Source organism: Haplochromis burtoni, unplaced genomic scaffold (assembly GCF_018398535.1).
Source record: "Haplochromis burtoni strain Fernald_Lab_line unplaced genomic scaffold, NCSU_Asbu1 Contig_271, whole genome shotgun sequence".
Classification (NCBI taxonomy): Eukaryota; Metazoa; Chordata; class Actinopteri; order Cichliformes; family Cichlidae; genus Haplochromis; species Haplochromis burtoni.
In genome coordinates, this window is record NW_024582632.1 from 793,761 (window position 1) to 820,346 (window position 26,586).

A 26,586-nucleotide genomic window follows, 5' to 3' on the forward strand; every position below is an offset into this window, starting at 1 on the left:
TGTACACGATGAATGTATGAAAACTTTGACCACAGTTGTATTATTTCAGTTGAATTTATATACAGCCTATATTTTTCACACTGGTGTTAAAGGAGAGAGCAAAAGAAAAACAGCGCGTGGAGATCAGACTCAGAGTATCAAACAGCTTTCACATCAGTCTTCTTTCCCGGGCTGCCTCTGCGAATCAGAATGTGACTGCACCACACTGTGGCACATATTGGTATTACACGGGTGATCTTACATCTTTAATCCACCACAGTACAGAGAGCAACTACAGTTCAACATGCATGGAAGCTGGAGAAAGGTCAGCATTGCCATCTATTAGGAAAATGTTGGATTATGATGATCATATTGGACATTAATCACAGCCTTGATTTCTTTGATTGTTGCGTCCCAGAGTGTGGTTAGTTGCAGCCTAGACAGCAAAGCAGGTACTGCAGGTGGACCACAGGTCATTTAATTCACCTTTAAAGTTTGTCATTAAAAATGTTCAACAAATTATTAAAATCAAATTAAAAATAAATAAAATAAAAGTATTGATTAATTAGAGAGATTTCTATATTGACCAATTTTTGAACTGGTTGGGTTTTATTTCTCTCGGTCTCTGGGTGACTCAGTTGACCGAAAACCTCATCAGTGGCAGAGAAATGGAAGAAGAACTATTAATGGAGGATCGACAGCAGGAGAAGCAAAATGAATCCATTGAACCCAAACACCTGGGCCCAGGTTTGCTCTGCTCGGGGACGAACGACACTGTGTTGATTAAAGATGTAATCAAAGGTTTGTGTGACCCACAGAAGACTTTCAGATTCCAATGCAGCATTCTTCAATGTGAGAACAGCTGGTCCTCTGACACCAGTGTGAACCATTTATATACCATTAAATAGACTCATTGATACTAAAGCCAACTGTACGGGTCAGTAAAATGACCCGTTTTCATTAAATAAGCCCTCTGATTTAAAATGAAGTGATAAACAACAAGTTAACCCCAAAAACAACAGAGCGTTACTCCTGTGTGATGTCTCACATAGTAACTCACTTTTTGCTGACAAAAACCCATCAGATTAGTGTCATATGATTGAAGAAAAATCAAAAACGTCATTTTAAAAATCACCACTGATTATGAGTAAGCCTTCGTCCCTAAATGATGATGCGCAGCCCCTCTGTCCTCACATCAGTACCTCCCACAGAGCCAGGGAAAAACTGGGAGGCTGGAGTCCTGCTCAGTGATGGGAGCTAGACAGGAAGGAGGTGCTCTGTCTTTTTCTCAGTCTCTCCATCACTTCAGCTCTTTCTGCTGTAAAATCAGCTCCAATGAGCTGATCCTGAGATAGAAGGGCGGACGATTCCCTTTGGAGAAGGCTTCGATCCAAACCAGGACATCTACAACACAAACAGGACAGTAATCATTAGCACAGACCGAGTATAAGGCAGCAAAGGTGAAGACATGATAATACACATGATGACATTTGGCTGTGTCGGGAGGTTGGTCTGCTCTATAAAGGCAAAGCACAGTGACTACCACAGACTGTATAGAGGACATGGAGGTAGCTGCCATGTCTCCAGTCCCTCAGTCCAGTGACTGAGTCCGCAAAGGTTTTCCCACAGAGATTTGTACAGATGTCTTTTTGCAAAGAATCCGCCCACCTTGTACTCCAGAGTTTGCTTCAGCATGTCCTCTTCTTCTCGAGTGAAGTTCAGCAGCACAGATACAGCTCTTATCAGCTGGTATGCCTGTCAGAGCAAAACAAGCAGCGCACCTTCAGCCTGAGTGTGGAGCACAGCTGGGCTCTGTCATGCAGTCAACACAAACCAGACTCTTGCAGAGCCACACGTTACCTCTGCCTCTCTGGATGACATGAACTTGAGGACGACGTGCTTGAGATACTCAAAATTAATTTCTCTTGAGTCATTGAGGTCCGAGGTGTTGGTCACTGTGGTGTTGGAGGTCGGGGGACTCGGGGTGGATGCAGGTGCAGGGTCAGGACAAACCCTCTCCGGTTTTTCTGCTCTGCTTTCAGGTAGCTTCTCCCTCCCTTCAGCTTCTGACTCAGGTTTTAATTTCTACAGAGCACGAAGAGAGAAAAGCACTCAAAGAATCAAATCATTCTGCATTTACACCCGATAAGCAGGCAGAATCCAATCAATAACAAATTTGACGATTAAGAAAGAACTTGATTGTGTTAGGTTACAGCAACAGTACAGGTTTGTGTTTCTTTGGAACCTGAGGCCTGTATGACACAGGACTCTGGCTTATCCAAGCACCTTCAGGGTTCACGCCTTACTAATTTGCCGTAATAACTTGTTCCATGAAGCTAACGCGCTCTGGAGAAGTCATTCTTTACTCTCAAACCTAAAACAGGCTGGAGCAGGTTATGTTCAGAGTTCTGTATTAAAAATCATCTGGACGTCGTTTGTTTACAGAATGTTTCACGATCCTCTGCTGGGCTACGACCTGTGTGCACAGCCTGTGTGCTCTATCTGACCGTACGTGTTTTACTCCAGTGATTTGGAAAATGTATAAAATGTTATAATTCATTCTGATCTGCTGCTGTGGGACAGTAAGCTTTAATGCCACACTTCACTTCAGACATATTTCATACTTTTTATGGCTACAGCTGACTTTACATTAATGGCAATCTTATGACAATAGGAAAGATCAGCACTGAACAGTCATTGTCTTACCAGTTCTTTCTGCAAAGTCCTCTTCAGTTCTGCCAGTCTCTGCTGCAGCTGCTTTATGGTCTGCAAACATCATCAGAGAGTTTTATGTGTGGGGTGAGTTTACCTGCCTTCATGCATGGAGTTTTTTTCATTCATAGCTAGAGGACCAAATGTGAATTGCCAAAAAGCCTCTGACCCTGTTCTTGTCGCTGAGCTCTTGCTCCAGCTCTCTGTTGACTTTCTGGATGTGATCCAGGTCATCCACGGTCACGCTGCCGTTCTGATCCTCCTCACAGACTACACTATGACTGTGGAGCTGCTCGGTCAGGGTTTCCACCTCCACTTCCAGGTAGGAGATCTAGACAGTTCACACCAAGCATGGACTGTTAATTCAGTCTGATTAAAGTGCTCAGTCCGTCTCAGTTTAACAAGAAACCCCATCAAGATAAAATACTTCATGAGTGTGAATGCCTGGAAGTCACCTGCACACCGATCACATTATAAAATACAGCACAAGTATGTTCAAAGATGTCTGAGCGTGTGCAGGTGCTGACCCGAGCCTGGCAGCTGTCCAGCTGCTGAGTCTGTGTGAGCAGCTCCTCCTTCAGGCTGGTGACCTGGGAGTCTTTGTCCAGCTGCACCTGCTCCAGCTGGGCTCTCAGCCGCTCAGCCTCCTCCTGCACCTCCACCAGGGATGCCTGTCGCCCCTGCACCTCTGCAACGCAAACACAATATTTTGGAGACACAAAGAGCTTTAAACTCTTATTGTTCTAAAGCTCTTTATTAAGCGCCATCTCTTTAAAGATCTTTAGTGCCCACGCGTGTACCATTCTGCAGGGATCTGATGTCCTCCTCTCTGAGTGCTAGCTTCTCAGTGACAGCGGTCACTTCCTGCTGTGAGCTCTGTAGAGCCGCACTCAGCTCTGCAACCTGACATCAAGCACAACACGCACACAAACAGTGAGGTGATGTACACACAGAGTTACTACATTATTTCAGCAGAGGTTTGTGTTTGAGTTTATCCACTGACCTGTGTTTGCAGGCCCTCCTTCTGTCGTCTGGTTTCTTCCAGAGCTTTGGCGATTTCTGTGCTCAGCGTCTGTCGGCTGTTTAGCTCCACCTGGGAAACACAGACAGACCAAAAATGTGGGCTACAAATAACCTCTGCTCACTTCAAAAATCATTCAACAAAATGAACTTTAAAGTTGTATTTTTCGTCTGACAGAGTGAAAAACCTGCGCCATTAAACAAATGATTACAACTTATGACTCAAGACGCACTAACGAGGCAAATGTGCCGAAGAATGTGAACACTGGTAATATTAGTGAGTAATACACGGAGTAACAGCGACAACAGCAACAGGGTGAGCAGTAAGCCTGCGCTTCTCCAGAGCAACTGCCAGATTAGTAATTATACACCAGACATATATCAGAAACACACAAAGTGCTGCTTCACTGCGTTTCCAGCATTTCCACTCGATACAATCTACACTATTTCTATCAAGCCGAAGATAATAATAAAAATGAGATGTTAATGAACATTCAGACTAGGCTCGGAGTTTTGGTAGATCGACAGGCTCAGGTGTCCAAACCAGCCAGCAGCCTGTGAGCCTGCACGGCGGCCTCTTACTGCTGAGGGGTAAAAAAAACCTCACATTTATTCAGCGGAGATGACAAATAATGTGAACTGCTCCATCATGAAGAATATGGAGGTTTCGAACCAACAGAAATAAGCTGTTTGTTGTAAAACAACTTTTTACTGTGTTGGAATTTTCTGATTGTTTCTCTTGTGCTCCATTTTCTGGACTGGACCGTTTCTGTGGTTGTTCAGCTTCTTTGTCCCAGTAGTTTTCATTTCGTCCCCCAACACCACAATTATCCCTGTTTAAATGAAATACATGTTCATATTCTTGAATAAAACAACCCAGCAGTGTGTTGTGGTTCTTACCCTGCACTGCTCCAGTTCCTCTGTCCGCTGCTTCAGAGCAGAGTCCACCTCATTCATCTGCTTGTCCAGATCAGCCTGCCACATGTGCACATCACAACAAGCACTGATTAAGGTTGGCGGTTGGACGAATATATCGTTTTTACGAGAGCGATTTATTTATTTGCCCATGAATAAGTTTGCTAATAATGTTGGTTGAATCTAAGAGAGGCAGTCAACAGAAAAACAGCCGTTTCAACTGCACGCTCCTCAGAGTGCGCCCAAACGCAGCGATGCATTTCAAAATGTCACACAATGGTGGGAAGGGAAACAAAGAGAAACGGGCTTCTTTTCTCCACTCTAAAAACGTCAAAAAGTAAGTTCAAAATCAAGTCTTTCATCTCAATAAATGATTCATCCAGAAAGTAGCTATAGCAACACTAAAACAAAGAATAAAATAAAATATTCCCTCCAGACAAAACGTATGAATTCTAAACGCTCAAATCAAATGATTATCGTTGCTCCGCCCATCCAAAGTCTGCGCCTGAGTGAATATATCCCACGTCGTCAGTTATCGGACTGCCGGCTGGAAACCTCATTACTGATTAATCCCTCTTTTGGAAATTCCATATGAAAAACATCATGTTCAGTCTGGGGTCTGCAGGTACAGATCAGACACTGGTCTATCAAACAGAATAAAAACAAATGACAGGAGGAAACATACCAGCCGGGTCTGTAGTGTCTGTTTGTCCTTCTGTAAAGAGGCGACACAGTCCTCCAGTCGGCTCATCTTCTCCCGACTCTGCTGCTCCAACAAAGACAGCTGCTGGTCCAGAAAGGCTTTCTCTGCACTCCGCTCTCCCTCCTGAGCACACGGACAAAAGTATGTTTGGACATGCACTCTTTGCCTTCACTGCAATCATGCTGAAAGTCCATGTTTTCCCTCCAAGAAACAAAAAACTGAGCACAAACATGATCAGACTTTGAAAGAGCACACTGTAGCCTTCAGTAAATAATATCAGGCTCCTTTCTAAAGGCTCAAACTGTGCTTGGAGTGGCCCTCACCAGTTTCTCCATGTTCTGCTGCTTCTCTGCGATCTGCTGCTGTGCACTGCTCAGCCTCTCACTGCTCTCTACAACCTGCTGCTCCAGCTGAGCAATCTGAAAACCACAATTCAATCAATATGATATGAATGAATACTCATCGAGGCTTCAGCATACCAAATGTCACCATGTAAAGTCTTTTCGATTTCACTTTGCAATCTCAGGTTAGAATCCTTTTATCTGTATTATTCCTCGAGCCGGGTGTTTGTTGTCTCATCGCTTACTTGTGTGTCTGTCCTCTCTCTGTAGGCCCTGGACGAGTCGTCTTTGTGTCGCAGAAGAGTCTGCAGCTCAGTAATAGTGACACTCATCCTCGACACCTAAGGCCACAAGAAACACAACGCTTAAGTTTGTTTTTTTATATCTTCTTTTGTTCAAAGTAACGCGAGGAATGAAAACCAGAAAACAGGAGTAAATAAACATGCAGCTGTTTTAAAAAGAGGAAAATGCCACAGAAAGCAACAGAAATGAAGAAAAAAACAACAACTTCATAAGTAAAGTAAGAAGTTGAACATTTTAAAAAACACAGCTTACACTGTTAGGCCCACTTCGATCTTATGTCCCCTCTAAAGTGACACACTGCTGACTACATCAGACTATTACATTACATTGATTTACACAGGGTATGTGTATTTGGCCCCATACAATCTTCTCTATCGCGTATGAATGTGCTGTTTTACCTGAGCCTCCAGAGAGCTGACGGCATCAGCGTGGTCTGTCCGGACAGCCAGCAGCTCTGCTCTCGTCCCGTCCAGACTTTGCTCCAGACTAGACTTCTGGAAAGACAACAAAAAAATGAATAAACTTATATTTGTGCTTCTAATTTCTTTTTCTCATTAGGAAGCCTGACTACAAAGACATCTGTGGGCCCATGAAACACAACAACACCTCAGTGAGCAGGTCAACTGCCAGCCATGCGCTACTGTCATAAAGTAGACCCAAGACTTGTTCTTAACCTCCTGCAGCAGCTCCTGTAGGTGCTCATCCTGGCTCAGGTTCCCCTGCAGTCGTCTCTCCAACGATGTTGCCTTCTTCTGAAGCTCCACCAACAAGCGCTCCTTGTCCTCCACCGTCACAGCCGCCTGATGATGGAGCAACAAGCCAACGACAGGTAAAGAACATTTGGTTTAAAAGACTGAAACAAGTGGAACAAACTAATGTGAAACATTATAAAAGAAGATTCAATTTGTTTACACGTCAACAACAACGTAAACGTGGAACAATAACAGGTTTTTGGGTGTTTTGTGAATTTAGTTCAAAATAAAAAAAGTTAGTCGAAGCATTTTTTGCAGGAACGAACAGCCTGAAGTCTTCTTGGACTCCAACTGAGCCGCTCCAGAATTTTCCCCGAGTCACGCAGCTGATTGTGCTTCAGGTCATTGCCTTAAACACTGAGCAAAGCTTTTCCTGCAGGATGTTGTTGCATCCATGTTTCCCTCCGCTCCAACTGGTGTCCCAGTTTGTGTCACATGTACACAACCCCGCAGCATCATGTTGCCACTACTAGGTTGTGCGGAGGGTTTACTTTATGCCACACATACTGGTTGAAACTCTTTCATCACACCAGAAGACTGTGCATCTCATAGATACTACAGAAGCTTCTCAGACGAGCGGTGAAACGTCTTCAGGGAACTTGAAGAAGTCCGGTCGCTCTCATAGATGGACGTTGGCACCTTTGGACAAACTGTGCTGAAACTCTTAGTGAAGAAAAGGTTTTTCTGGTTTCTTCACTGTAAATGTCCGAGTGGCGGAGTGACGCACTAACAGCTGTGCGGCTGTTTATTTAGATGGATAGTCCAGGTTTATATCATTTTTAGCAAATAAAAATTAGTCCTGTTTTTGCTTTTCCACTGTAAAATGATGACGTAAAAAACGAGTATGAGCTATGAGCCAAAATGCAGAGGGTTCGAAAAATGATAACACATTATTTAAGCCCAGTTAGACACAGACTGTCGATGTTTAGCTGCAGGGCGTTACAGCTTCACTGCCCTCACGTTCTGACCTTTTGCTGCTGCAGCTTCAGAGCATCATGTTCTGTCTGTAATTCATGGAGGGACTTCTCCAACGTGGAAACCATACTCTGTGACTGAAAAACAAAGGCAACCAACAACAAGTGAATAAGCAGTTTTGGATGGTAGTGGTAGTGTAGTGTGCTCAGTGCTGACCTTCTGGAAGTCTTCAGAGACCTGCTGGATGACTGACTGCAGCTCCTGGCATCGTCCCTCTAGCTCGCCGACCTTCTTGTCAGCCTCCTCTCTGAGCAGCAGCAGCTCTTCTCTACATGGAGCCAATAAATGCTCTTTGAATTACAGCGTCATGTCACAAAATAAATCACAGTCCCACAACAAATCCAAGCTCACTTCTAGAACAAGCAACTAAATGTTGAAAATGCTGGCTCCCTCCACAAAAACCGAATGTTGCATTTTCCATACCGCTCTATCTCCAGCTCAGAGTTGAGTCTGCAGCTCTCCTCGTGCTGCCGTTCCAGAGTCTGGAGCTTCCCCCGAGCCTCGGCCAGCCCTCGCTTTGCCGACTGAATGTCAGCCTCCTTATGCTGAAGTTCCCGCTCTTGCTGGCTCAGCAGTTCTTCCTTCCTCAGCAACTGATAAACAGAATCCAACCATCATACCACGTCGTAAAGTGTTTTCAAACTAATGTAGAGACTCGCCAGTCCTGCACTAAGGTACAATCAGTGTACGACTACATAACTGACTGCCATTTTTCCTTAATCGCAAAATGTCAGGAAGAAGCTGGCACACCACATGTACGCACCATGTGTTTAACTTTAGCGAGCTCCTGCTGCTGAAAGCCCTCCAGTTCATCCAGGTCGTCCCTTTTTTGAAAGAGTGCTAAGCTTTGTTCCATCATCTCCTCTAGCCGAGCTGACAGGGCAGCCTTCTCCTAAACAAACACACCTTTGAGGTAAATATCGTTTCTCACATGCACCATTTATTGGATTCATGCAGGTGTACAGACTCTTAAGATTATGGATATGACCCCGGTTCACTGATGGCCTCACCAAGAGCTCAAATACCAATACACCCCCCCCCCGGCTGGCTACACTCCTGTCAGGACAGGGCCCACCTCGATAACTGGCAGACAGAGTCACAACAAGCTCCTGCAGGAAGCCTGCACTGCGTAGTAACCTTCCAAGCCATCCAGTCGTGGTTTCATTTCTTAGGTTACATGTGAGGATATGGTGTAGGGTTACGAGTGACTTCTGGTTACATCATAAGTCACAATGCAGATTTCCTGCTGCAGTAATTCAAACATTAGAGGGACTTTCACCTGCTCTGTAGATGCTGTAGACACACCCAACTGGTAAAACCTAGCAAATGTGTGGGGTAAGACAGTTATGCAGAAACCTCTCAGAAACTCCCTTTAAGAGAAACCATGAGGCTGCCAGACACCTGCTAGTAAAAGCAGCTGCTCCTGCTATCCAAGGGAAAGATGTTTAGACACAGGCCTCGTGTGGTTTAGTCCAGGACACAGGTAACTGGTCCTCGTCTAAAACCCCGAGTCCTGTCCAGGTAAACCTACAATGCATGGACTGGACACAAGGTATGCAACATAAAACCAACATGGCAGGCTGTAATAGTGGCCAAATACACCTCGAAGGTGTAGAATGCCTTACTCTCTTCTACCTGAAGAAATGATGGGATCACGGCCATGAAGCACTGAAATGGGAAGGCCTATGATTCAAATACGTTATGCTCATACAGAGTCCTGTAAGACCACGCTCTAGCACACAGAAGCTATAGCCATGATTAGCGTTTAGGCTGAGTGTTACAAACAGTTAAACCACCAGGTTAAAGCACTGAGAAGAATATTAGTGTTTTTCAGTTAACTTGGAGTAAAAAGTAATTGTACTTTTTTTAAAGATGTATTTCTTCCTGATAGAAATGCCAGTGGCACCTTAGCATCAGCTACAGGACAGCACTGCTACCTCTGGTGAGCCAATTTACAACTGAAATACTGGGAACAAGGAAGCAGTGGCAGAGTCTTTAGCCCAATAGTATACTTGTCACCAAGAGGTGTTTGAATAACATCTGAGGCTATGACACTATTATATAACACTGCTCTGGCCACTCCTGACACGAGTGTCACAGAGCAAGTGTAAAGGAGCCGGTATGACGGTATTTGAGATTTTGTTGAGGTCACGCAGCCGGCGTCCCCCACAGTGAAACACAAGACAAATACCATGAAAGAACCAGTTGTAAGGGTCTCTAGTATTACTATGCAGCTTCTTTTCCCCCCACAAGGAAAATTTCTCCTTTATCTTCTTTGTGATGGGATATACACCAAACGCTGCACATTGTTAGCAATAACTCAGCATATTACAAAGTAATGTTATTCTAGTAGGAATGTAATGACTGAAACTCTGAGGAATGAGTGTTACAGAATGATAATTTGCCCAACTGCTGGTGTAATGCATTTTTCACTCTTCTTATTTTGTGACCAGTTTAACATTCATTCCAATCAGTGAACAGCACAGAAATATCAGCTCCCCCAAACAAACTGCTGGGCTTTATCATTCTTGACCTGAAACAACTGCTCCCATAAACCCACCAGAGAAGTGTTTACTGAGGTCAAACGGACAAGAAGCCAAGGTCCAGTTTGCCATAGATCTTTACAACTGGACTTTTTCCTCTACTAGAGCGAAGACGTTACCGCCGTCAAGCCACGAGAAAGAATGCAGGCTAAGGTAATCCTGCACTGGGTCCAACCTTTAAACCTACAGACCACGTCCATCTTTTATATTTTTGTGGGGAGATTTTGCAATCTTCAAATTAAAGAATTATATTTGTTCTACATGTTTTAAAAGAAATGTAACTTACTTTGTCTGAATTGGCCATTTTCTCCATCCACTCCTGCAGGAGGAGGACAGAAAGTGTTCAGAACAAATCAGACCTCTATAATAAGTGAGACAGAACGCATCTTTACCTGATCTTTTTTCTCCAGCGCTAAAGCCATCCCCTCCGCCATTTTGGCTCTGCTGACCTGATGAGAGTCATTCTGTTCCTGGAGTTTCTTTATGGATGCTGAGCAGTGAGAGAGGGAGAAAGAGACAGACAGGACACAGAAAGGTTTGTATGTACCAAGCAGAACAGAAATGTTAAACAGCACAGAGAGCGGCGCCGTTAGTAGCTGTGAAACGTTGGGAGTCAGTTTAACAAGTGTTTTCATCCCAGAAGCAAAAACAGGCAGAGACGAGCAACGCACGACACGTGGAAGAAACAGAAAGGTAGTAAAGATCCTAACACAACAAAGCCACCCTGAAGAAATGACGCCGTCTAGACTAAAAGCTTAGAACCCCCAGAAACTGCAGAGTTCAACTCACATTACTACAACACAAGACAAATAATATTAGAGCAGCAAGTCCATCTTACTATGAAGGAAAACTATGCAGCAAGCAGGGAGGGACGGCAGAGAGGCCGCAGTGGGGCTTTAAATCGAGAGGTTTCAGGGAGAACTTGGAGAGAATAGCTGATAGTTTCAGTGCTAAAGATGAAATGTTTAACTCTTCCAAGATTCACTCATTAAGGATGTTGTTGACTGGATGTTCCAATAAGCTCTCATCTAACCACTTCCTCATCTGCCACACGACCCCTGGTGCTACTGTCAGAAGGTTTACATCACTTATCTCCCTGAACTAGTCCATTATTTTTGTGAGGGACAGATATCCTTGTTTTCAAAAAAGATGTTTACCTAACGTTTAGGCAAATTAGTCAATATTATAGTAGTATATATTAAATCTATTTTATTTTATCCATTCACTTTGCTTTTAATTTGAATGGTTAGTTGCTGCAAGCCAGCTCCATTGCTTTGCATCTCGTGTTTTCCTACCAACTGGTTGGTGGCCATGTTGCTGTTGTGGTTGTCCTCAATATCATGTCAGAGGATTCTCCAAATCTACCACCCTTGATAGCAGCTGGGGTCAGTGGATTCTGTTCTAGTCTTGAGCTCTGCTGTGAGCACGAGGGTCGCTTTACCTGAATCTGCACGACCCTCATGAAGGCTGCAGAGCAGAACAAGGAATAAAATCAGCAGCTGCAATCCAAGATGCTGAGGTTGGAGTGTATTCAAAGGTAGAGACGGGACAAACTGAAGTGTTTCAGATTAGCTGAGTCAGTTTGCTAAAACAGATGGCCAAAAAGTCAAGTTTAACATTTAAAGATTTTGCAAATCACCTGTTACTAAACTTAAAAAAGGAGGTTCAGCCAGTGTGTTTAATGCTCGAGGCTTTTAGTGTGAACATATAACATTTGCATACTCCAATAGATTTAGCTTTGCTTGTATTACAGCAGGTATAAAAACTTTGTTTGCATCAGCATCTGCCATACGCAGCAGCTACACACAGACCAGGTTCCCAAATCTTCCTCTCTAAACAAAGTGGAAAAATTCTATTGCTACACTTAATGAGTCACAAGCAAGTTGGTCTTGTTGTTCAAACCGTGCATTGGGGTAGGGTTTTGATATTTAGTTCATCACAGTGAATACAGTAACGTAAAACAATGTGAGAGACACAGCCCAACAAACGAGTATAGAAATATATGGGTGGCTGTACCAGGTTTAATAGACCAGAATGTAGCAAATGTTGGGTGTGTACCATTATTACAACAAACACTCAAACACTGAGTGAGATTAGTCTGCCTTTGGAGCTGCTGCTATATTTTCTGGCAAATTTGAGAAACCACTTAGCAAAAGCGAACAAACTGAGAGCAAAGTGACAGACAAAGCATGGCTCTGGAATCCGTGCTCTGAACACTGCATACCAGTGGTTTGGAAAAAAGCCCAATCCTACTTTGGATTAAAAGAAAAGAAAAAGCACTTCCACAGCAACCCTCTGAAGATATTAGCATCTGGAACCCTGAACCATCTCTGTGAGCGATAATGTGTCAGGTAATGTTTAGTACAGCTGACAGACAGGAAACAGAAAGGAAGCTAATTGGGAGGAGAGTAGAGGTACGTACAATCCTGATGCCTTTCTAATGCAATTTCAAGCTTCTCCTTGGTCTTCTGCATAATTCGCAGCTGCTCAGCGTAGTCTAGTGTTGGGAAGTAGGGTGATGGGGTGGGGTACCAACAATACACACACAAACAAGGAGAAAGAGGCAGATGACAGTTAAGAGAGAAGCAGGAGAGGAGGTGAACAGAAGGAGTGGGGGAAAACAAAAGGGAGAACATGGTTGAGAAATAATGGAAGGTAAAAATACTGATGATTTGCTTATCTGAGAAAACCATAATGGTTTAAAGGCTGCGTGAGAATCTGCCACCTTTAACCTTTTTCTAGGGATTGAAAGTCATTAAAGCTACTAAAGGAAAAATGTGCCATGATTCTGAGAAGAAAAAAAGGAGTAGTCAAAGGAGCTTGCAAAGAAAAGCGTCTGGACTTCTTTAAGTTGCTTGAAGACGTTTCACCTCTCATCCGAGAAGCTTCTTCAGTTCTAAGGTCAAATGGTGGAGAGTCCCAGATATAAACCTAGTGGGAGTTTCCCCCCACAGAGGGACAAAAGGACCCCTGATGATCCTCTAATCGCCTGAAGGTGTGAAACTGGGTGTGGGTCCCAATCAGCCAGAGTTTCGGGTGAGCTCATTGTGAAACCTGGCCCCACCTTATCATGCGATTTCCTGAGGTCAGATGGCCCAGGATGTGAGTGGGCGTTAAGGCCGTACATTTTGGGAGGGACACCCTTCAACTGGTGCGGGAGTATGAAAGGGAATCAAGGAAACTAGCGGATTATAGGAACCATCTCCGTTTCAACCTAAGATGCAGACAAAGCAGAGTTGTTCCTAAGAGCCTGCGCCTTGGATCCACTGTCAGGGGATACAGAGCAGACTTGATTCTACAGAGAGCACAAAATCAGCTTCTAAGTGAAAGGATAAGACAGGTCCATTTCACCATAGATGCCCTCCAGAGCAAGAACAGCCAGACTCTGCAGGAACTGGAAACCCTCTCCAATCTTAGAAGAGGTTTACAAGTTTGTGGACAAGGCTCAGCGGGCCCAACACTCTAAAGGAAAAGAAAGACAACGCAGGAAATTCCACACCTTGCTTTCAAAAACACACACTCCTCAGCCTGAACCGACACAACCCAGAGAAGAAAACACACCTGAAGACAGTCAGGAGAAATGAGTGAAGAACTTTTCAGACAGGAATCTCACTGAACCTGAAAAGAGAGTATTAGCCAAAGGACTCAATTTTGCCATTTCTCCACAACAGCTGCCCATAGTGGACCTCATCACAGCCACAGAAACCGCCATACGGATTAATACATTATCACAGACAGAAGCAGAGCAAATCATGATGACATGCTCTCCAGTGCCAAAGTCCCTCCGTCCAACCTCACAATACAAGAAAAGAAGGCCGTCGCCTCCCTGAGCAAAGACCACAACATCATTATTTTACCAGCTGATAAGGGAAGATGCACCGTGGTCCTAAACACAACAGATTACCACACAAAGATCACTACGCTCCTCAGTGACAGCAATACCTACGAAGCCTTAAAGCGAGACCCCACAAGCAGCTACAAAAAGAAAGTTATAGCTTGCCTTCAAGACTTTGAAAAGGACAAAATTATTGACCGCCTTACATATCACCGCCTTTACCCAGGGGATGCCATACCCTGCATCTATGGACTTCCTAAGATCCACAAGGAAGCTGTCCCACTCAGACCCATAGTCAGTAGCATAAACTCAGCCACTTAAACATTGCTAAACACCTTGCTACCATCCTTGCTCCTCTCGTGGGGAACACCCCACACCACATCAAGAACTCCACCGACTTCACCGACAAGGTCCAGAAACTTACCCTGGATCCAGATGAAACCATGGTGTCCTTTGATGTAGTCTCTCTCTTCACTTGCATACCCACCACGGAGGCCGTGGAGACGTCAGAAAACGACTACAAGAAGACAGCTCCTTGGAGGACAGGACCAACTTCACACCCGATCAGACTGCACACTGTTAGACCTCTGCCTCACCACTACATATTTCAAATACAACGAAGGCTTTTACAGACAAAAACATGGCTGTGCCATGGGCTCCCCCGTGTCACCTATTGTAGCCAACCTTTACATGGAGGAAGTGGAAAGGAAGGCTCTTGGCTCTTTCAAAGGAAGAGTACCCAGCCACTGGTACAGATATGTGACGACACCTGGGTCAAAATCAAGACACAAGAAGTGGAATCCTTCACTGCGCACATTAACGCTGTGGATAAAAACATCAAGTTCACCAGGGAAGACACAAAGGACAACTGTTTGCCTTTCCTGGACTGCGCTGTGCACATTGAAGAGAACGGCAAACTCAACATCGAAGTTTACCGGAAGCCCACACACACGGACCAGTACCTCCTCTTTGACTCCCATCACCCTCTGGAACACAAACTTGGAGTAATTAGGACCCTACACCACCGGGCAGAACATGTTCCCTCTAAGCCTGAAGGAAAAAAGAAGGAACACACACATGTAAAGGAAGCACTCAAAACGTGCGGCTATCCTAAATGGGCGTTCTTAAAGTCAGCAAAGAGGCACAGAAAAGAAGACCAGACACCAGCGAGGGAGGATAAGAAGGACAGACGCAACAACATTGTCATCCCCTATGTAGCCGGTGTATCAGAGAAACTCAGGAGAGTTTTCTCCAAGCATGACATCCCGGTGTATTTCAGACCCAGCAACACGCTCAGACAGAAACTGGTTCACCCGAAAGACAAAACGCCAAAACACAAACTTAACAATGTGGTGTATGCTGTACAGTGCAGCGAGGAATGCCCAGACCTCTACATTGGAGAGACCAAACAGCCACTTCACAAGCGCATGGCACAACACAGAAGAGCCACCTCCACAGGACAAGACTCAGCAGTCCATCTGCATCTAAAGGTCAAAGGTCACTCTTTCGAGGATGCCAATGTTCACATTTTGGACAGAGAGGACAGATGGTTTGAAAGAGGAGTGAAAGAAGCATCTATGTCCACTGTGAGCGACCATCTTTGAACAGAGGCGGGGCTTACGACACCAACTCTCTGCCATCTATAATCCAGTTTTGAGATCCTTCCCAGACGCCTTAACGCCCACTCACATCCTGGGCCATCTGACCTCAGGACATCACATGATAAGGTGGGGCCAGGTTTCACAATGAGCTCACCCGAAACTCTGGCTGATTGGGACCCACACCCAGTTTCACACCTTGGCTCAGGCGATTAGAGGATCATCAGGGGTCCTTTTGTCCCTCTGTGGGGGGAAACTCCCACTAGGTTTATATCTGGGACTCTCCACCATTTGACCTTAGAACTGAAGAAGCTTCTCGGATGAGAGGTGAAACGTCTTCAAGCAACTTAAAGAAGTCCAGACGCTTTTCTTTGCAAGCTCCTTTGACTACGATGACCTGGATGACTGAGAACCTTCACAGAAAAAAAGTAGTTCAATATTTATTTGCAACAGAAAAACAAGCCACACACAGTTAAATACTAAAAATAATATTCACACTGAGACATTAACACAATCACTTCATGGCCATCAGTCTGTGCACTGCAGCATGGAGAGCAGAGAAATCAGCTGCCCTGCTTTAAACTGGCCTATTAGGCTCTTCCTCATCTTCTGTCATATGTGTCACATATTAAGGTCAATGCATGTGCACGTAATCCCTGAGAGCCAAACAGCTTTGAAAAATCTGTTTCAGCCCCGCCCACCTGCTACTCAAACCTGTTTGCCATTTGATTGAAATGGGATTAAGCACAGACTTTTGCCTTAGTCATATACTTTACACGCTCACAATAACTCCAGTATTCATGCTGCCCAGCTTTGACACTGTGCAGTAATAGTCGTGCTGTGGGGCTCATAAACATGAAGCATTCACACTCTATTACCAAGACCATAAAAAGTCTAAATGCATGTTTGTATATATGATTTTCTTGTTGGTTTCCATGGTTTCTCCTGGCTGAAAGGCCTCAGTCTCATGCAGCTAATCCTCAAATTACCTCTACTCATTATAATTCTATATTTAACATATGCATCTTTAACTTGTGTGAGATAAAACTAAAATCCTTTAGATGTTCTCAGATTATTATAATTATTATCAGTTAAGACAGGGCGCACTTGCATTTAAATTGAACTCAGATTGCTCCTGAAAACTGCATCACTTCGGCTGCTTACACTACTCTTGTACATCATACCTGACAGCTTGGCCTCCAGCCTCCGGATCTGATCATTTCTTCTGAGGAGCTGGGCAGGAAGGTCATCCCTGGAGCTGCTGCCATCAGATGCCTGAAAATAAATAAAATAATAAAAAATTAAAAAAAATCAGACATACAGACGTTTATAGAAGTGGAACTGGTCAATCCATTGGTCCATTCATCAGGTGCTTCACAACAAAATAATGTTAGAACATAAAAACAAAAAGTTACACAAACACAAGTTTAAAAAGATGAGTTTTAGCTGTTCCTTTAATGTGATCAGCGAGTCTACAGATGCCAGGCTCAGAGGGAGAGTGTGCAGAGGCCTGGACCCTGTTGCAAAAGCTCCGTCTCCTTTAGATCCCAGCCTAGTGTGATGGACGGTCAACTGGTTCTGATCACATGACCTCAGTGACCTGCCGGAGACGTATGGATGTGAGGGTTTTCTTATGCACACTGGTGTGTCCATGCAGAGCTCTAGAAGTCAAAACCAGAATCTTAAAGTTAACAGGGAACCAGTATAAGTAAACCAGCAGTGGAATTGGAAGCAAAAGCATGAATGACAAGGTCAGAGTGTGACACCAATATTGCCAAGCATAACTTGGTAATGTTTCTTAAATGATAGAGGCGAGAACAAACCAGATTGTTAGCATCAGCATCCAAAGTTAAAAGTAACACCAACAATCCTGATAGAAGTTTTAACAAAGAGCAGCGAGTTTCCATGACCTTCAACACAAATCTCACAGTGGGACAGATATGGACTGCTTAGTCTTCATTACGTTTAAAACATGGTCAGTTGTCTAACTTAATAGAATGTAAGCACTATGCAGGATTTGAAACTCGAGGCTTAAAACAGATATAACTACATAGTAGTTATATCTAGAAACATTACATGATACACCACAGGCAAGTGGAAGAGGACATGTACTTTGAAGCAGCAGCAAAGCCGGTGCCATCACACTGGAAGTCTGTGTGTAGTATCTGACTACAACAGGTACTGAACAAATGCTGACTGGCTGAAACGTGGGCTCACCATGAGGGAGAGAAACAGGATCAAGCACCAAAGGTGACAAACACCCTGAGAAGCATGGCACGACTTTAATGGTTTCATACTCTGTTTTTACATCACTACAAAGAAGACAAACAAACAAGATTAGCGTGCAGGACAGTCCACATATTTTTGACACGGCCCGCTGGTGTCAGTTCACAGCTACAACATGTAGATGACGGTCTGCAAAGCTCTGCATATGCTCTGGAGTGTGTCCTGACATAAACTCTCCAAGCCTCTGGAGCTCTGCTGCAGGGATGATGCAGTCATTTGAGATTTTGTCCAAAATATACCAAAGCACACCTGCATCCATGTCCGCACGAAAAGGCCTCTATGCTATCTGACATGTCATCAATTCTTCTTGTAACTGTATTTTCAAACAAAGACAACACTGACAGCATCTCAGTGTACCAGGACATCTACACTGTTATTGGAGAGTGTTGCCGTTATTGTGTTTCTAGTTTTATTTTACTGTTTTGCCGTCAATTCAGTGTTTTATTAACATAGACTTTGCCACAATGGTCAGACCATCGCAGACTCCTCGAGTCTTGACGTCTATAGGTCGGGCCCAGTGCCTTTCAAAGTAGGCTAGATTTCTAACAGAAGGTCTGATTGGTTTCCAAGTCCCTCTTTAGCCTGTGGCACCAAGATAGCATTAGCCAACTCCCGACAGCACAGTTTATCCTACCTTTTGTGTAGTTGTAGATTGTAGTAATGATGTATTGTCATAAAATATGGCGGTGGCTGGACTTGACTCAGCATGCCATCTGAGAACCAGTGTTTTAAATCATGGAAAGATGTTCTGCTGGGTCACATGACAAATGCTGGTCAGCTGCAAGAAAGCTCCAACAAAATAAATTGGATGACAGAAAAATACATGTGCTAGCAGTAAGAGTTGTGCAGACAAGTTGGCCAGGGTGTGCAGCTATGCTACTATGTTTGTTATACTACAAACCAAAAACACAAAGTAACATATCAGCCGGCTGTAACACGACTAAGCAACTTCACTAAATTATTTAGTCAGCTGTAACGGAGCCTCAGGAGTCTGGCTTCCTCTCGAGAGAGCTACTTATTAGAGCTACTAACACTGAGATGGATCTGATTAACAAACTATAATGGAAGCAATTGGAAAATTGTTCTTAAATAAGGAAAACAGTCAAGTACAATAACATAATATACACAGCATTGCATTAAATGGGTTGGTGTTAAGACTGGACTCAAATATGATCATGAAGACACAAAAGAGCCAATCTCCACTCTACCATCACCTTTACTATAGGCATGCTGGAAGACTGTTTACTTAGCCTGGCAGGGCGAAGGACACGGTCTCAGCTGAACTCTGGACACACACACACACACACACACACACTTACACTGATAAGCATTCACTCATCCCCCCTCCCCTTCCAACGCCTTCGATGCTTGTTTCCTCCTGGGAACACGAGGCGGGTCTGGACCCGCACTGGAGAGACGGCGCAGTGGCAGGATGACTGCTGTGTTGCCTGGGATTACTCCTCATCCCCTACCCAACCCTGTTGCTGGTCACGTGCTCCATAATGTTGTGCTGTGGACATCTATGTGCTTTCTGTGCAGAGGAGTTTTTTTTGTTTTCTGTTCTCATGCTGTCCCCTCAGGAGCCCAGCATGAGTAGAGGTCTCTTTTTTCCACTCTTGGACGTTCCCATTGTAGTGTAATACTACCGATCCCCGACCTGTCTCCCCATGTGATGTCGTGATGTCCCATTTCACTGCAGGGCAACTTGCATGTGACAAATAAAGGTCTGATTGATTGATTGATCGATCGATGTCCATCAAAACTAAGGGCTGCTACCCAGGAATGGCTCTGCTGACAGCCAGAGGATAACTAATTTACCAGGGCCACAGTGTTTAGCATCAACAGGAGCTGCCAAAGAAGCACAGTAAGGCCTTCATATCTGAGCTTTGACACTGACAATTTACACGCATACGCAATCCCACTAGTAGATCCACAACTGCAGAATGCAAAAACAGGAACAATAAATACGTGAAATACAATATGAAACTAAAAAATAAGCATGAGTCAACATGAGAAAAACTGAGTTCAAAAGCATAAAGAACAATGTGAAATGCATTTACTTTGTTGCTGATACAATACTTCTCAATCATCTGTGTTAAATGGTCATTTAATATTTAATGCAAAGCAGCACTCCAAGGACCTGTGAACACGTTAAAGTAATATAGGAAAACATATTGCAAACTGTTACTGAGTGACCACCCAGAGATGAATGTTTTCTGTCATGTTAAAGCACAAAGAACAAGGACAAGTCTGAAGTCTACTCCTCCTTTTTTCTATTAATAAACTTGATTCATGTTAGTAACCAAACTGTCAAAATTCTAAAGAACTTACAAAGTCATCCCCGGAGTCTGCTCCCACTGAGGTGATGGATTCCTTGCTGATGGTACGGGGTATGCGAACACCACTCCGAGGTGCTGTGGCGGCCTCCTCTGCAATCTTCTTTTTCAGTTTAGCAAACATATTCTTCTTTCAGTTTCTCTTCTTGGGTGCAGTTCAGTTTCTTCACCCAGTGCTCAGAGTTTAAGGCTCCCTGCTGTGTCGCCTCAGACAGCACCACTTCCTTATGCAGTAACACCTGAAAGAGGTTCCTGATAGTACTTCCATACTGCTACATCTACAAAATGAGAAAATAAAGTTATTAAATATCCAGGAAGAAGCTTAGTGCACAACATGTGACTGTGGTATGAGATGTTAGGAAATGACAACAGGGAAGGATATGTAATGTGTTATCTGTGTGTTTAACATAGAGACTATACATTCTTCAGAAGCCCAAGCTTGGCAACTGTCACATTGCTGTAATGAGTCCAGAACAAGATCCACAGTTTTTGGCATCATGTGGTAGACGTGCTGGACTCGCATATCTCCTGGCGGCTTCATTTGGCTACACTACAGCCCACTAACAGCGCTATTTGACAAACTTTTACTGGCAGTAAAACAGACCGTTTGTCCATCAGACATGGCACGGGGAAGCCAGCATGGTTCCAACAGTAGTCCAATCATTTTGGTTACTCCGAGGAGACCGCAGGTTTCTGTGTGGTTCCTGTTGCAAGTGCACCAGCCCTTTGAACGTTTGTCATTGATGTGGCTTTTCTTGCAGCTCTGAAAACCTTACAGTTACTCATCACAACAACTGTCCCTGACTCTGGGCAGTTCCTAACTAAATCAGTTCCCCTGGCCTGGCTCCAGAGTATCCTACCCTACTCAACTCAACAGCTAAAGAACGAGTTTAGTCGCAAACTGCAGCAAAGACAAGCCTGGGGTTGAATTAATTAAGGGGAAAAACAAAGTACGACACGAGAGTCTATTCTGACAGACAGCTAGCCACCTAGCTCTTCTAACCATAACAATAAGAGTTAACATCACCACCGGTGGTGCTAGCTGACGTTACACTGCCCGTACACTGAAGTCGCCTTCCTCTTACCATTTTCACTTCGATTGAAAGTCACTTCGTGTGGTTCTCGAGGGTGAAATGCTTTTTGCTCTCTACAAACACTGAAAGCAAAGCTGGAGCCGTGGCAGTCCGTAATATGACCTATAGACTTTGTGTTTCCAACGGGATGCTAGCCAGTGCTAGTCAGCGAGCTACAGCTCATACAGGAGACTTTACACGTAATCACCCAGATGACTGAAGACGTCACGATTAGCCCTCTGCTCATTGGATAGAGGGAGTTAGAGGTGGGGAAATGTAGCGCTCCCTGTAGGCACCAAGAGCAATCACACAATCAGAAGCGGGGGATTCCCGGTGGCTTTGAGAGAGACGCTCAAAAAAAATAAAATAAATATACATATATATATATATATATATATATATATATATATATATTCTCAGCAATAAGAAGATAATGACATCCCACAGCCCTGTTTACACAGAAAAGCCATCATTTTTTCATTCTGTGTCAGCAAAGGCTGCAGCCCTTTAGTTAGCACTGCATAAAAGTAGCAAGCATAAATTAAGTAACATTTCTGGCAGATTTTAAATGCAACTTTTCATACAGCTAAATATATTGGAAGCTCAGGCAAAGTTATTTAACATGATGGGCCACGTACAGTCCACTTTACCTTCAGTGTGCCGGACCTGTGAAACTCTCCTGTCTGTGTAAAGAAGTTTAACCTCACAGCGCAGTTTTCAACAGTATGTCTCAGTTTTTCCAGATGATAAAGAAACTGCTTTACTAAAGGAAGAAATCCGTCAGCTCAACCTTTTGGGTTTAATTGTAAGACATGAATTTGCATAAAAACAGTCTTCTGTGTATTTTTTATGGAGTTGGTGTCATTTAAAAGCATGAAACTCAAAATGCTGTAACTTTTACAACACCTGTGTGTTCAGGCACTCAGTATAAAATGAATTGTAACACAGTGCCTGAGTTTTGGTTTTTCTTTTACTTAAATAAATGACACTTGCATTTCACAATATCCAGGATATACCATAAATAGCACTAATACCAAAGATGTTAAGCTCATGAGTACAGATGAACCGAGGGTCATTCTTGGCTCTTCTTCCAAGCAGCAACGTGAAATCAGAATTTTTTGGACTTCTTTATTTAAAGCAACACACAGAAAAAATATAATTACAAGAGCAGATTGTTGAAAGTTTGGGTACCATGGATTTAACAATACTGATATTTCCAACAAGATAGGAAAGAATACATTTTATTTAATACATCAACTCTCTGGTTTACATATTTATTCATTTATGATATCACATGAGGAGGACACCTCTTTTGAAACTTGGTTGGACAGATACAACGTTTCCGTTTGTGCCGTGCGTTCTCCTCTGACACGCAGCTGTATTTACATAAGAAGCTACAATAGAAGAGTCTTTAGGACACTGCGCACAGTTTGCTTAGCAGTGACAACGTATGTTGATTTATAAATATGAATATTTTACAGGGGTTAGCCAACTTTCTTCTTTTCTGTTACACACCAGCAGTGTGACACTGCTCAGCAAGCCTCCTTTGCTGTACTGATTTAAGCTGCAGAATAATGGTATTGAATGCACAGAGTGGGAGTAGCAATTGACAGTTGGCACCAAAAATGCACTGTAGATACTCTAAATGTATTAAATGTATATGGGCTCTCAAGTGCTGATGCAGCTGTCCCCGTCAGCACTGTGCACTGCACAAATGCCTGTGTTTGAGCTTTGACCTGCTTACAGGAAATAAGGTGTTGTTGTTCGGGGCGGGATGACTCTTTCAGAGTCGGGCACTGCTCTGAACAGTTTGGGCTCTCTCGTGTTAGCGTCTTTGAAGACCATGATGGAGGCTATGTTGCCACAGCGGTAGCAGTAGTTGGGAGCTGACCACACAGTTACCAGCTTCTCATCGAACATGAACTTGTAGCCCTCATGGACGAGTTGATGAGCCCTGCAGATCAGCTTCAGGTTGTTGATGTGGACGAACTGCAGTTTTTTTTAAAGAAAGAAATGAGAGAAGAAAAGGAGGGAAAAAATGATTACAATCCCAAAACAAGGCTGCAGTGATCCTGTGCTGCTGCCATGAACTAATTCGAGTGAGAAGTTGATTTTGAAGGGAAATTTCTCCAAACATAAGAAAAATCTACTTCTCTGCCACAAACTGTTTCTACACCTATACAAACAGGTAAACAGTGTTTCACTTCGGCTGTTCACATGATATCGCTCTCCTCATGTTCACTACATCATTTACATAAAGTTGAATTTAACGCGTCTCTGGCACGCTGTTAGTTTTACAAGTACTTCAAATACAGGAGTACATGTTCATCCAGCTACGGTGGCCTGCTGATACACCAAGTCTGGATCCCAGTTAACCTCAGACTGGTCACGGTTTGTGTCAGCAGAGTCCCGTGGCTTTGAAGAGGCCAAGGGTGACAGCTCATTATGAATAAAGTTTAGCAGCTGACCATACTGCTGTGGATCAGCTTGATCGCTGCCATTTGTAAGGGGAAGGGAGTATAGGTAACGCGTAGCTTGGGGCCTGCTACAGTTTGAATGTAGCAAGAGGATAAAATTGTAATGAGTTCATACAGATGGGAATCCAGCTGTGGCAATAGTAATCGACTGCATATTTTCACAGCTATCATTTTACACCTAAAAACACATTTTCATGTAGCAGGACATTTATTACATCAATATCATCAAAAGTAATCAAGTATAACAAACCAACCTCATTTGTGACCTTGGCACCAAAAAGCCAACCAGCTCCTCTGGGGCTGATGGCCCAGGTATCCACATCTTCAGGGTCTGACCACACCAAATCACAAAAAGCTCCTTTGTGAGGGATTTCCTGGTTCCGCTCAATGGTTCGAATTTGGTCCAGGGTCTTTATGTCTGGAGAGAGGCCTCCATGGACACACAGGATTTGCTCGTCCATCAGCTGAAAGAAAACAAGCCAAGAAGAACAGTTTGGAATCACAGATGCATTATAGGGTCATACTTCTGAGACTTTACACGAGCACAGAATAACGTGCGAGCCAGTGTTCACCGTCATGTGGCGCAAACAGGCACCCAAACACAAGAATTTAACATTTCAACCACTCAAGTTGAAGAGTTGCAGTTCTGACATGGAGAGCAACCGTGTGTGACAGGCCGACTTCCATCCAGTGCTTAGAGAGCGACCAGAGTGCTGCGAGCTGTGCATGGCTGCACTTAACACGGACATCAAAGATAAGGACATTTTTTAAAAAGTTGTGAAATACTAAACCTGGTTACTTAGGTCTCACAGTGACTGAGGGATGGGTGCTTTTCAGAGTTTAAAAGACTCCTTGGTGGTTAACGACAGCAAAGTATGAACTACCACGTCATCAGGAAGGTGACACTGTTGGCTAAGAAAAACGTTCTCAGCAGAACATTCGCAAACATTTGCTGTTTGATCTTTTTCTAAAGTTGGGTTGCTAGCCCCTTCCCTTCCTGTCGATGCTGTAAAAGATGAGATGGCCTCACGCTATCATGCTTCTTTGTCTTTGACCAAGTGCTCTGAGTTTTCACCCCTGGTTTCATTTTTGGTTTCGCATCTTGTCTGTCTTAGTTTAATCTGGCGTCTCACTGTATCTTCATCTCTCTGTTCGGCGTTTCCCTGGTTTGTTGCTTCATGTTTTATTTTGACAGTCTGTCTCTGGTCCATTTGATGTCGTTTTGCTTGTCTTGTCTCACTGTCTGACTTGTTTCAGCCGTGGTCTGCACCTCTAACCTCTCACTTTGGTATCTTGTGATAACTGCTGGTGCACATCATTTTAGTGTGCACAGCTGCTGATGCAGACTCTTTGGCTTCACTTCTGGAGAGCTGTCATTCCCTACATACAATCACTTTGAAAGCATAAGCAGCTGTCATGTACCTGGAAAGATGTAATAACAGTACAAATTACATTAACAGTGTAATACTCACAGCTGCAACTGTTAACATGTCAAAGACTTTGGTGCAATAACGCCAGGCATTAGCATTCCCATACTTGGTCTGGCACTCATCTGTAAGAATAAAAAAGAGAGCTGAGTGGTACAGAAGCAAAGTCATCTGTTGATCTCATTCTTCTTCTGCTTCTTTTTCTACCGTTTTTACTTCGTTTTGTTTAAACATGTTTTTATATTAGACAAAGAGTTTTTAAATAACAATTTCATTTATTTGAGGGAAAAGTTACACCCGTGTGTGTGTGTGTGTGTGTGTGTGTGTGTGTGTGTGGTGTGTTGTCAATACCCGTGTGTGTGTGTGTGTGTGTGAGAGGTGTGTGTGTGTGTGTGTGTGTGTGTGTGAGACAGAGAGAGATATAACTAGCAATGAGACCTTAAAGTTGGGAATTCTGGCCCACCATTCTCTGCGTAGTTGTTTTTTCATCAAGCCATAATGAACATCCTGCCCAAGGTTACGCAGAAGCACCTCAGTCTGACTCCAGTAAAGTCTCAGCAAGCCTCTCCAAAACCTTATTTGTTATTTCTGAGCCATGAGACAGCTTAAGGCCACAAAGTGATAGCAGACTTTCTCCTTCAGGTTTTTTTCTTGTTTTTTGTTTTGTTTGTTTGGACATTCTCCTTCAGATTTCTGGTAGAGAGCAGAATTCATGGTTCATCAGTTACAGCAAGTCGTCCTGAAATAGCAAAGCAGCCCCATCACACTACCACTACCACCACATTGGACTGTTGGTGTGATGTTGTCTTTTATAAAATGCTGTTAGTTTTACATCAGATTAAACAACAAGATGAAAACCTTCCAGAAAGTTCAGCTTTTGTCTCGTCAGTCCACAGACCATTTTCAATTCAGTTTTACAGTGGTTGCAAAAGTATTCGGCCCCCTTGAACGTTCCCACATTTTGTCACATTACAGCCACAAACATGAATCAATCTTATTGTAATTCCAGGTGAAAGACCAACACAAAGTGGTGCACACGTGAGAAATGGAACAAAAATCATACATGATTCCAAACATTTTTTACAAATCAATAACTGCAAAGTGGGGTGTGAGTAATTATTCAGCCCCCTTTGGTCTGAGTGCAGTCAGTTGCACATAGACGTTGCCTGATGAGTGCTAATGACTAAACAGAGTGCACCTGTGTGTAATCTAATGTCAGTACAGATACAGCTGCTCTGTGACGGCCTCAGAGGTTGTCTAAGAGAATATTGGGAGCAACAACACCATGAAGTCCAAAGAACACACCAGACA

At 43.6% G+C, this 26,586-nt stretch overlaps 2 protein-coding genes across 5 annotated transcripts in view; both read right to left on the reverse strand.

Moving 5' to 3' along the window:
* Nucleotides 1-91: 91 nt before the first annotated feature.
* golga1 (golgin A1) lies at nt 92-21,603 on the reverse strand. 4 transcript variants are annotated; one of them, XM_005939620.3, is made up of 24 exons: nt 21,384-21,602; nt 20,294-20,576; nt 16,861-16,951; nt 12,666-12,740; nt 10,636-10,733; nt 10,530-10,562; nt 8,464-8,592; nt 8,124-8,293; nt 7,857-7,968; nt 7,694-7,777; nt 6,648-6,773; nt 6,372-6,467; nt 5,916-6,011; nt 5,653-5,748; nt 5,312-5,452; nt 4,612-4,686; nt 3,695-3,784; nt 3,492-3,594; nt 3,219-3,379; nt 2,861-3,022; nt 2,686-2,745; nt 1,840-2,064; nt 1,648-1,734; nt 92-1,383 (listed from the first exon to the last, which is right to left on the reverse strand). In XM_005939620.3, the coding sequence occupies exons 2-24, from the start codon at nt 20,420-20,422 to the stop codon at nt 1,306-1,308; spliced, it is 2,517 nt and encodes an 838-aa protein (XP_005939682.1). In that variant the 5' UTR covers nt 20,423-20,576; nt 21,384-21,602; the 3' UTR covers nt 92-1,305. The 4 variants fall into 4 exon arrangements, with proteins under 4 accessions (XP_005939682.1, XP_005939683.1, XP_005939684.1 ...); XM_005939621.3 differs by lacking the exon at nt 12,666-12,740 and having other exon boundaries at nt 21,384-21,603; XM_005939622.3 differs by lacking the exon at nt 8,464-8,592.
* Nucleotides 21,604-22,323: 720 nt separating this feature from the next.
* The window catches only part of LOC102308537 (serine/threonine-protein phosphatase 6 catalytic subunit), an 8,767-nt gene continuing 4,504 nt past the window's right edge, over nt 22,324-26,586 (reverse strand). Inside the window, exons 5-7 of the mRNA XM_005939624.3 lie at nt 25,321-25,400; nt 24,103-24,312; nt 22,324-23,360 (exon numbers count right to left, since the gene is read on the reverse strand). Of these exons, the coding sequence (XP_005939686.1) occupies nt 23,112-23,360; nt 24,103-24,312; nt 25,321-25,400 (539 nt within the window). The 3' untranslated portion in view covers nt 22,324-23,111. The remainder of the gene's footprint in view (nt 23,361-24,102; nt 24,313-25,320; nt 25,401-26,586) is intronic.

Coding starts and splice junctions, on each gene's coding strand:
- golga1 (XM_005939620.3), bottom strand. CDS start 20,422: ATGTTTGCTAAACTGAAAAAGAAGATTGCAGAGGAGGCCGCCACAGCA. Junction 6,468..6,647: donor TACAGGAGCTGCTGCAGGAG/GTTAAGAACAAG, acceptor TTGTCTTTCCAG/AAGTCTAGTCTGGAGCAAAG. Junction 2,065..2,685: donor GGACTTTGCAGAAAGAACTG/GTAAGACAATGA, acceptor CGTGCTCTGTAG/AAATTAAAACCTGAGTCAGA.